Below are 11,928 nucleotides of genomic sequence, written 5' to 3' on the forward strand. Positions count from 1 at the left end.
GATAGTACATGTTAATTTGCTTTCTTTATTCCCTGTAACTGAATTCTCTTGACTAAGCATGTTATCGATTACCACTCTGTGCAGAAGCACTGGGAGGGGTGTGTGTGTGTTAGTTTTGATTATGATTATGTGTACGTTTACACTTAAGACCCCAAGTCTAATTCTGTGGTTCCACTTAAAGGTGGGGAATCTCCTTTCCCATCCCCTGTCCAGGTGGGTCCATCTCAGACTCCCCTGACCCCCATCGCCTAAACAGGCCCCCGTTTTATCACCACACTCAGTTACACAACCAGGTCTGCTGTAAGGGTCCCACATTCTCAGAGAAGGAGATGGTTGATTCTCCTTATGGTTGCCAGGAGATCGGTTTTGTACTGGACAGCTTGGTATTTGACCTTTTGGTCAGGGAACCAACTGGAAAAAAAGACAAGAAAAGAAAAACTACTGTATTAAACATCCCACTGTCATTACCTTGGAGCCAACTGGTGTGGGAAAACCCCAGTGGAATCTCTAGGCCCTACTACCCACTGACCGCCTGGCCAGGTGCACCCACTTCTCCTGAAGGTCAAAAAAGACAAGGCTTGGAAGGACCCACTGTATTAACTTCTGAGAAAGCTTCTTGCCCAGTGTGGATGGAAAGGAAGCAGGAGGCAGAGTGTGGAGCAGTAGGTGGAGACAAGGGTTCTGAGAAGATGGGGTGGGAGGGTGAGCCCCTCCAGGTGAACGCATAGATTGTGGCTCCAGTCTGAACTTCATCACTCTGCCTTTTATTTGTTTGAGGGCAAAACAAAATTTCTTATAAGTAAAAAAATTAAAAAATGATTAGTAGAACCCACTCTATCAAATGTAAACTAGAAGATGTGGATTTCAACAAGCTTCTGGTTTTGTTTACATCTTTCTGGTTGGCAAGTGTTTTATTGAAAGTGCCTGGAATTTCTATCAAAATCAGCTGGCAGCTCTCCTCCTGGCCCTGTGGCCTCCCTCTCTGGCCTGAGAACAGCCCAGGGACTCCAGCAATGGTCACAGAAGGGCAGCCATGGACACGAGTTGGTCTGACATTCCAGCAAAGTGTGTACAAGTGGGCCCAAAGCTGAGGGTTACAAGGTGGGAGATGCTACAGTAGTTTGTATCCAGGGGTGCTGGAACCCAGAGCGCAGAGGGAGCAGAGAAGCTTTCTCCAAGGAGGGGGCACTTACCTAAACTGGCAGGAGAGCACAGTGGTTAGGAGTATGGCATGGGCCCTGTCACTTGTTAGCTGTGTGACCTTGGCATGTTACTTAGCCTCTCTGTTCCTTCATTTCTACATCTACAAAATGAGCATAAAACTAGTATTGACTCATAGGGATTTTGTGAAGATTAAATAAAAGTACATGTAAAGCACTGAGATGAGTGCCTGGTAGATAGTGAGCACTCAATTAATGCTAGGAATCATTAGCCATTATCTGAGCTGGGTCCTGAAGAATGAGTAGGCTAGGTGTAGGAACAGCACAGGACCATGCATGCAGGTGCCCTGTAAGCAAAGCCCCAATGAGAGACCATGCAGGGCCTGTGCGACAGGCTGGGGAGGCTGGCTCTGCTCTGTGGGACACAGGCAGCTTCTGAAGAGCATCCCAAACGGGCTCCCCGCTCACAGCTCTCCCGCCTCCGTCAGGAAAGACTCCTTGGCTTGTTAGAAGCCAGAGTTTAGCTTTTCAGTGACCCAAAAAGGGAGAAGCCTGAAGGCGTGAAAGAGGTTAAAGACAGATTTGCTTAGTTACTTTGGAAAAGCTTTATCCTGCCTCAAGTTAAGATTTACTCAGAGTCAGAACTGGGACCTGGGAGTGACAGAAAAGAGCGTGGTTAATGGTAATAACAGCACAGGCTTGTATCTGGCTGGTGGTGCAGGGTGTGGGTGGTTCTCAAACCCTTTGGCTCTGCCCAGGCTCACGGAACCCTAGAGAGTCTACCATGTCTTCTTCCCCTGTGGATCAGTCCAAAGCCATTTCTGACTTTTAAAACATTAAAACAGTCCACTGTGGACAATTTGGGGAGCAGGGTTCCTCAGCCCTCCTACACCTGAAGACAGAATTTCCAACACTAAACATTGCTTCCTTTGACTTAGACGAATGGAAGCAAGTCAGCAGTAAAAAGAACAAGGAATCTGGGTTCAGCCAACAAGGATTTGAGTGCTGACTTCTCTACTTTGTAGCTTAAGTCACTCACAGCCTCTCTGACTGCGAATATCTTCATCTGCAAAACGGATGATCATTATATTGCCTTCCCTGAAGGCTGTGAAGAGGGTGAGAGGAGATCACAAATGTGATGGCTCGGAGCATCCTTTGCAAGCCCTGTCCCAGTCAGCTGAACTTCATGCACTGAAGGAGCAGGAATCCGGATCTCAAGGAAGAAGGGAGGGGTAATTCTGGGGGCTGGAGCACTTTAGGGAAGGAAGGGTGGGCATGGGCGCTGCTCCCAAGCAGCCGGGAAAGATCTTGAAGGCAGCCTGAGTTTGTTGACAAACCATGGGATCAGGGTGTGGATTTGGGGCAGAGAAGTGAAATCTTGTCAAGTTGACATCGGTGTCTCTGGCAGATCAGGGCTTCTCTGGAAAGAACCCTCTCCCCAACTGGAGCAGAGGGAATGGGAGCCCTACCATCCTATGCGTTCTCCTGCTTGACCACAAGGTGTCGCCACTGCAGCAGAAACATTTTTAGCCAAATTTCAGGGTCATTTCCAAGAGGAAAAGGGGCCTGGAAGCCCCAAATCAGAATCAAAGCAGATCTTGCGGCTATCAGTGTGCCCTGGTTAATCCCAGAGTAGCTTCTGATGTCCAGTGTTCATTTTGAACTGAGGAAGGTTAGTGCTGATTTTGGTCTAGGAGGCCACACATTCCCCCACCCTAAACAAGGCCAGGAGCTCACAGCTGGGCTCTGACAAACGGGAAGGTCCTGGGGAGAATCTGAAGTCTTCCAAACCTCAATCTGTCTGCCACGTGCTGTGTACACTTAACACATAGACTGAGTTTCACACTCTAACATGGTGGGGATCTGATAAGAGCTATACAACCCTGGAAAAAGCCCCACCTCACAGAGCATCTCCCAGTGTATGTTCCTTCGAGAAGACTCTCAAAAATAAAAAAACCCAATCGGTTTAGAAAATGAGACCATTAACACTGTAACCCCCTGTCAGAGGTGCCCGGGGCTCACTAGCACATCAGAAGCTCTAACTCGGTGATTTCTCAACTTGCTTTGGTCACGGACCCCTTTCTCAGTACCAGGTATCAGTATCACATGTAAGCAGTACTCCAGAACAAGCACCAAGGAATGGAATTCTAGGATAGATGGGGTAGCATTTTACAGAGAATGTGTATCTGGAGAAGAGTGTGCTGGGTGTCGAGGGAAGAATCTGAAGAAAGTGTACACGAAAAGACTGGAAATAAAAAACCTCAAATCACAGTGCTGTTATTTCCAGCTGGTGAGATTACAGATGATTTTTATTTTATTCTCTACTCTTCACAGAGGCTTTCCCTGACCCTTCAGATGAGCTCAAGCAAATAGTGCTTCCATTTTAAACTCTCATCACTCTGTAATCACCATTGTTTCATGTCTGGCTTCCTGTATATCCCGGAAGCGCTAAGAGGACAGGGAGACACTTTTTACCTCGTTTTGAGCTGATGTGATGAGCCTATAAAGATTTTCTGGATTGGATTGATTTAAAGTAATAGTTTCATGTCATGTATAAATTCTTGTAATGAACATCCATTGCTTTTATAATTTTTTAAAACGAAAGTTGTTAACTACTCCAGGGAGTTCTAAACCTAAAACAGAATTTTCATTACTGTTTGGTCATTTCTTAATTTTGTGACCTTGGGCAAGTCACTTGACTTCTCTAAGCCTCCAGTTACCTCTATGACATTGGAGATCGAAATATATCTTTCATCTACCATACAAGATTGCTGGAAGAATCAGAGGACATTACATTTGAGGAAATATACTGAGTAGTGCATTCAGACAAGAAAAATTCACACCGAGATGCAAGCTTGCAACAGAGTGGCGGTGGGACACCAGGGGAACTGACAAGTGGTCAAGCTGGAGTGATAGCCAGGGCCAGCACTGCAACCTCGGGACCATATGAAGAAGCCTGGACTTGTTGTTGAAGATGATGGGCTGCCTCTGAACTGTCTAAGCAGGGCAGTGACTGGATCCTATTTGCAATTTAGAGCATCTCCTCTGGATGGAGTGTAAGCACCTGGTGACAAAAGGGGAGGCTGGCTCTGCAGCAAGTTAGAGGACAAAGGTCCCTTAACTCTTCTCTCAAAATAGTAGTTATGCCCGAGCTTCTCTGAGGACAGGGCATATAAATATGTCCAAGCACAAAGCTCTCTCTTTCAAGGTGAAGGAATTCATAGGGTCATAGATTTAGCAGGAAGGTTTTTCATGAGGACATTTGGACCATTGCCCTGAACTCAGGGGCACCAGGTACTTATACTTCCATTCCCAGGTGAGGTAGCTGTGGCTGGAAGAAGTCAAATGACTTATGAGAGTGGTGGAAAAGGAGGTGGAAGAGACTAGACTGATAGCCTGCCTCCTCCTCTCTCCACCACACACACACACATCACTCATGGCAGAGAAATCCAGAAGTCAGAGTTCTTGATTTCTCAAGGCTTCTTTCACATGGGTCCAAGCTAAGGGATTCTGTTTCTGAAGATCATAAAAGTGGTTATAATCATATCTTCTAATGATAAAGCATTTCCATGTGATACATAATGTATGTTTCCTGAGCACCTACTATACATTTAGGCACTCAGTTGTGGGCTTATATTTACTAGTACCCTATTTTATGTTCACAAGTACTCTGTGAGGCAGGCAGTATTATTATATTATTTTATTTTCTCCGTATATATTATAGATTAGGACAAGTTCAGGGCCGTGCTTGTATCTACCTGGCAGTTCAGGCATCTAGACTCCCTCTCAGCTGTTTCTACCCCACTGCAGTGGCCCATCTCCTCACCCTGACCGGTTTTATTTATAAAGAAACAGAAGGCGAAAGGGTAGGGGAGGGATAGACTATAAGTTTGGGATTAGCAGATACAAACTACTATATATAACATAGAGACACATCATGTTCCTACTTTTCGGCACAGGGCACTGTATCCAATATCCTGTACTAACATATAATGAAAAAGAATATGAAAAAGAGTATATATATATACTGTATCGCTATGCTGTACTCTAGAAACTAACGCAACATTGTAAATCAACTATAATTCAATTAAAAAAGAAAAAAAGAAACAGGTTCAATGATGCTAAATTCCCTACCCAAGGTCACAAAATCCTTAAGTGGCAGAACCAGGCTTCACACCCAGGGTGCCTGCCTGAATGGGAGTGTTGAGCACTTCAGAGCCATGCAGCCTGCCTGGTTTAATCCTCCTGCAGCCCTTGAGGTGGACATTTACTCCGTCTTCCTTCCCAGTCACAGGACAGACCTTCACTCTGAAGAACATCTCCACAGAGATGTCGGGTTACTACATCTGCACCTCCAGCAATGAGGTGGGGACAGAGTCCTGCAACATCACCGTGGCTGTCAGATATCGTAAGAGCGGTTGGGGAAGGAGGGAGGAAGAGGGGACAAAGGCCAGAAGGTGACTGGCTGGGGATCCAAAAGTCCGCTGAGAGGGACCACCATGAAGGTGACGTGGGCAGTCTCTTTAGGGTCTCCCACTGGCAGGGTGGCTGAGGTGACGGCCACATGCCTCTGCCCCAGGCTCCCCTCATCTGGAGGCTAGCCCAGTTCCCTTGGTTCTTTGGAAATAACGCCGAAGACTGGTTTCTGGAGACCTGCTTAGTCCTGTCTGCCCTTAGTGTCGCTCAGTGGGCGTTGGGGAAGTGCCCAAGCCTGGCTGCTGCAGAGTCTGCACTCCATCTTTTTGGGGTGGGATGCACTGGCCAGCTGGGGGGTGAGCTAGAGTCAGAGCTGGCATGACTGACATCCAAGGACTTTTATGGCGCTGGGGTAGCCCAGATCTGTTGGCCCATCTGTCACTGCCTGCGCCTCCATCCTGAAGAGTATCCCCCTGCCTGGTCTGGTCACATTCCCGCGGACCGGGCCTTTCATGGCGGGCTACCAGGAGCCGGCAGCGCGGCCCTCTGGGCTGGGAGGAGGACTGGGGCTGCTCAGAGCCTGGGCGGGACCGTCTCCGGCATCGGAGACTCCGGTTGCTGTGGTTCCTCATCCCCCGCGTGCTCAGCGTGCTCGCCACCCCGGAGCCTCGGCGCGTGTTGCAGGCTCGCGCTGGGGACTCGGGCTGGGGCTCTGACGGCGGCAGCTCTGTGTCTGGCAGCCTCCATGAACGTGGCCCTGTACGCGGGCATCGCGGGCGGCGCGGTTGCGGCCCTCAGCGTCATCGGCCTCATCGTCTACTGCTGCTGCTGCCGCGAGAGGAGCGAGGCCAAGGACGCCGAGGTGGCGCGGCGGTGAGTGTCGGGGACACCTGCAGGCGGGGGCCTGAACAGATAGGGAAGGCGAGCCCCGGCTCCTCACCGCCTCGTCCACTGACCATCCCCCGGGCGGCAGCTGTGATTTTTATCAGCCCCATTTTATAGCCGAGAAAAGAGCAAATGGTTTACCCAAATCCCAAAGTGGCCTTGCAGACCCAGGACTTGCCACCAAGGCCGGTGGCTCACCAGTCCCTGATCCCAGGGTAGGGCGCCCTGTGGGGGCCCAGGGCCGGCTGTGGGCGGCGCCTCTGTCCCAGGCGCTCCCTCCTCGCCTAGGGGAGCCAGCCTGGTCCCATGAAGCCCTCCGCTCAGGAGCAGAGCAAGCCTGTGCCATCCTCCTCCCGCCCTGCGCCCAGCCCTTCAGCCCAGTGTCCCTTTGCCTCTGGACGGGTGGGGACAGCGGGTCTGACGGCTGCTCTTCCCACAGGGGGCACTAGGCCCAGCTCCCTCAGGCCTGAGTCGGGGCAAACCCTTCCCCTCTGTCCTCACTGTCTGCAGGGACCGGGTGGCCTACCACAAGCCGCCAGAGCAGCCGCCAGAGCTTTCCAGAGGAGAGGAAGAGGAGGACGACTACAGGCACGAGGACGACTACAGGCACGAAGACCAGAGGGACACCGGCCGGGAGTCTGACCAGGAGGGCCGATGACCGGGGCCTGCTGCAGGCTGGGGTCAGGGGAGGACTCGGGGTTCATTCCTCTGCCTGCCTGTCCCCCTCTCCTCTCCAAGCCCCACTTTTCTGACCCTTCGTCCCAGCCATTGCTGGGATGCTTTTCCCCCAGGGTCAGCTGTTCGAGGACTTGGCTTGGCCTGGCAAGGGGCTCTCACTTGTGCAGGACCCTGCCAAGGGCCCTCCCCTGCGAAAGGACCCTCCCACTGCGGAGCGGCTCAGGGCCCCGCCCTCACCCTGGACTTGTTCGCAGCCTCCACCTCCCCCTGTAGCTGGCAGAACCCCTAGAAGCGCAGCTCTGAGCACGGGTGCTCTGGCTCCTGAACACCCCAGCGGGGAGCTGCTCTGCCCGCCTGCGTGCCCAGCACCTAGGGGAACAACACTTGGCAGAGGGTTGGCACCCGGTACATCTTTGTGGAATGAATGAATCAATGAGCACATAAAGGAGTCCCTTTATTTCTCCAACTTCAGGGCAAACTCCTTGCTTTGGATCCATGTTGGCCTGGCCTCAAGCTCCCTTTCCAGTCCCATCTCCCACAACTTTGCTGAACATTGCAGACCCTCCCTGCAAGGGTCACCCCATTTCGCGCTGCATACTCCCTCGCAGGGCTTTGCTTTCTTTGTCTGGCCGGGAACCCCCTTGCCGTTTCCATCTCTGCCTGGTCAAATCCTACCTGTCCCTCCAGGCCCGTCTCAAATCCCAGCGAATTCTGTGGCCCCATCCTAATCTCCCACGTGTCTGTGGAGAATCTTGTCACTCCGTCCCACACCCATCACGGGCCACATGGCACAGTTCTCTGAGCGTGTCTCTCTGCCTGTGTTATAGTGTGAGCTCCTGGGGACAGGACCTGGGCCTCACCCCCCCTCCCCTGCTTTCCCCAGGCACCCCCACAGCCCACAGCCCTCCTCGCTGGTGCTCAATCCAGCTTAATTTGGGAAACTGCTTTGATAGGCTCGGCCTTCCCCTCTCTGGTCTCCCTGCTGGAATTGCAGACACAAAGATGACCCCCACCCAAACCCACTTGCTAGTTTCTTGAGTTAAGTAGGAGATGGTTTAAATGAACACACAAACGCGCGCGCGCGCACACACACGGGAGCTAGTTTGCAGCTGGCCCTGGATTCTCATGTCATTGTGATTCCTCTCAAGGCCAGAGTGTCTGACATGCCCACCTCTGCTTCCTGATACCTCATTCTTGCCTTGTTCTGCTCCTTCCTGGCTCAGCTGGGCTGCTGGCTCTGCTTTGCTGGCTGGGCTGTCTTCCTGCGCCTCCCACGGTCTCTTCCCTGTTGACTATTTCCTCTGCTCTTAACATCTCAGGCTATGTCATGGCTGCTTGGGTCTTGTAGCCCAGTGGGTAGTCTTACCCAAATGCAATTCCCTAGTAAGTAAACACTGTTGGGGTTTTTTTCCCCCCTGGATGATCAGAAAAGCAGTTCTGTAAATATGTTGTCCATCTGTGATTAAAAAATATATATTTTATATATTTTGTTAAATTCTCTACTTCATTCAAAATGGTGTCAGCAATAATAGTCAGTGGAAATTCTTATTTCTCTTTTAATGTGGGTTTTATTGACACCAGGATAAATCTTGTGTCTCATGGGTTTGTGTCGACTTACCATGGGCCTCCTGGGCTTCCTAGGAGAGGTGAGGCGAGGTGACAGAGAGGGTCAAGGGGAGTAGAAGGTCAGATCCTGTGGGTCTCATTGCCTGTGGCCACCATAGGGTCAGGCAGTGTCGCTCGCAGTTGCTGGGGACAGGAAAGAGTCATGCCTGGTCATGGAAGGGTATTCCAGGTGCCCACAGTGTCACAAAGACCACGCGGGACGGGAGTCAGGGCACACGCTTCAAGGAGGTTGAAGATGCTCTTGACAGTTGTATCCCAATGGCACCCCTCCTGAGAGAGGGCAGGAAGCAGCCCCCTGTACCAGCTGTCGGAGAGAACTGGTGACTCCTCTCCCCAAGCCACTTGCTCGACAGTCAGTGCTCAGCTCTGCCACTGTCTCTCCTGCCACATGTTCAAGGTCTTCTCTTCCGTGTCCTTTCCTGGGGTGCCCTATCCTCCCTCCCATCCCAGCACCTGTCCCACGGGACTATCATTACCATGGTCTGTGTCTGCCCAGCCCTGGAAGATTCGTGAGGGTAGCAACTGAGTCTTAGAGCCTGGCACATGCTGATACAAAGTTGACAAATGTTTGTTGAGTGAATACATGTTTAGTGTCACAGTATCCTGCCCACAGCCATCTCCTGGTTCTCTAGATAATTTGGTGCCTTCCAGCCCTCATGGTATAAGGTTCGACAAGTGTGTTCTGGAAGCATTTGTGGAACGGGAGGCGGCCACCTCCCCCTAGTCCTGGCCTGGCTCACCTCTCTGCCTCTGGAAGGGCTTGGAAGGTTCACCCACCTCAGATCCAGGCTTGGGTAAGTAAACAAGGGAAATCGGGACCCACTGTGTTACCTCAGTCACAAATATTTTGTGAACACCTACTAGGTGCCAAGCACTGTGCTGGCTGCAGGGGATGTGAAGATCACTGCGACATTATTAGTCAGGAAGAGCTACAGTCTAATGAAGGTGACAGATGGGGACATAATTACGTGAAGATGCCACAAGAATGCAGTGGGGCGACCTGAGTAACTCAGCCTCAGAGGTTTGGGAAGGCTTCAAAGAGGAGGTGACATTTGGGCCACATCTTGAAGGAAAATGAGGAGTTTTACAAGTGGTGAGGGGGGGTGGTGTTGACCTTTCTGTCCTCCAGGTTAGGTCTCTATGACTTGGGCCCCAAATCACATTGTCAGTTGGCAAGATGACGTGCTCCTGCTGAATTTATTTCAATCCAGAAGCTCAGTGAGAATCAGATTACTTACAGTCAAAATTAGCCCAGCAATACAGTTTCCTTGGGCTGTCAGGCATTTCTTCCTAATGCATGGTTTCCAGCTGATGTTTCAAAGACTACGGTGCTTGAGAAGAGAGACCAAGGTTACCACTGGCTGAGGCAGGATTGTGCACTAGACACTTGTTAGGCACTTGAGACAGTTTTACATACAATCCTCACTGGCACTTTCAAATATTAAGGCATATAGCAATGTCAGGCATGCATATTATCACCCAAGGAAGGAATCTGGCTGTCCAGAGAGATCCCTGCCTGGTAATACATACCTTGGAAAATTAGCCATTCTTCAGGGTCTTGTTCTTAAGTTGCTGTTGTGCACACCGACAGGGCATTGGCTTTCAAAGGCAGAGTCACATTAACCAACTTCACAGAACCTGATGTACAATACTAATAACAAACAGTTAGCATGTGCTCTGGGCCAGCCACTGTTTCAAGCACTTTCCATATAACATTTTACAATCCTCACCACAACTCTACAAGTCCTATTATTATTCCCATTTTGCAGATGAGGAAACAGGTACAGTGAATTTTAGTATTTTGAACAAACACAGAGTATCAGTATGCTATTTACAGCTGTCAAGTAGATCAGTCTTCTGGCCACCTGACCCAGGCATTCTCATCCCATGGGCATGGTGCCCTCCATTGCTTACTGGGCATGGAATCAGAACAAGGGAAGTTAGCTGTCTTCTAGGAGCTCTCATCCTCTCTAGCAGTGTGTACAGCCAGGTGTCATGTCATCCGTGGGGATTCTGAAACAGTGGCACCAGTGCAGGGAGTGGGCAGGAGAGGAAATATCACGGCTGCTTTCTCCTTCTGCTCTTCCATCCTGTTCACCCCCACTGGTAGAACCCAAGGGATCAGGCTGTATCCTCCATGGGAATCAGCCCCCTGGAGTACAAAGTAAGGAAGAAAGGGAAAGAGGATGGATGTGGGGGGAAGGGGGAAGTGCAAATGAAGAGTAGCCAACACAGCTGCCTTCACCTATAACCAACTGGGAGTATTCAGTTTTCACCAGGAACTAAATTTCTTCATTCATCACCACCCACCACCTGCACCTTCTTAAAGGATGGAGAGAGACCTATTCTACCTTCTAAAAGAGTTAAAGCTCATTCAGAGGTGACCCAGTCTAAATTCCAAAAAAAAGGAATCTTGGAAATATTCATACCCTATTTTGAAGACCTAAAGAACAGGCACCGTTCAATGTCTTTCCAATTCCAGAAAATGGGGCATTGATTCCTCAGATGGCCGGTCCCGCAGCCACACCGCAGACGGCGGGGAGCGGCTGACACTGGCACATACGTATTTGCCAAACGTGCGCAGGAAAGTGGCGTGATTCTATAGCACCCTCCACTAGAAAATACTCCCCTTAAAATATTTTTCTTGAAATAATCTCAAACTTACTAAAAAAAAGTAACTATAATACAAAAGACTGTTTTCTGAGCCATTTGAGAATAAGTTGCCCACACAATGTCCCTAAATATGTAGGGACACAATCACCCTAAATATGTATGTTTAATATGTGTTTTCTCCCTGTAAGGATGTTCTCCTGCCTAATGACAACACAGCCATCAAAATAAGGAGATCAGCCTGAATATCCTCGGATCACATTCAAGTTTCACCAGTTCTCACAGTAGTGCTCACTGGGCCAGAAGAACTTAGTTCAGAATTACTCATTGCATTTACTTTTCATGTGTATGTAGTCTCCTTCAGTCTGGAACAGTTCCTCAGTCTCCTTGATTTTCATGACTTTGACACTTCTGATGACTACAATGTAGTTACTTTGTAGAATGCCTGTCAGTTTGGGTTTGTCTGATGTTTCTTCGTGATTAAACTCATGCATCTTTGACAAGAATATCACAGAAATGAAGCTGTGTTCTTCCCATTGCATCCTATCTGGTG

The 11,928-nt window shown here is 49.9% G+C and overlaps 1 protein-coding gene across 2 annotated transcripts in view; it reads left to right on the top strand.

Annotated features, from left to right (window-relative positions):
* The window catches only part of GPA33 (glycoprotein A33), a 31,751-nt gene extending 24,167 nt beyond the window's left edge, over positions 1–7,584 (top strand). For both annotated transcript variants that reach the window (XM_015243371.3, XM_072945886.1), the window contains exons 5-7: positions 5,449–5,568; positions 6,317–6,449; positions 6,972–7,584. In XM_015243371.3, coding sequence (XP_015098857.2) covers positions 5,449–5,568; positions 6,317–6,449; positions 6,972–7,119 — 401 coding nt within the window. In that variant the 3' untranslated portion in view covers positions 7,120–7,584. The remainder of the gene's footprint in view (positions 1–5,448; positions 5,569–6,316; positions 6,450–6,971) is intronic.
* The last annotated feature ends 4,344 nt before the right edge of the window (positions 7,585–11,928 follow it).

This window comes from Vicugna pacos, chromosome 21 (genome assembly GCF_048564905.1).
Source record: "Vicugna pacos chromosome 21, VicPac4, whole genome shotgun sequence".
Classification (NCBI taxonomy): Eukaryota; Metazoa; Chordata; class Mammalia; order Artiodactyla; family Camelidae; genus Vicugna; species Vicugna pacos.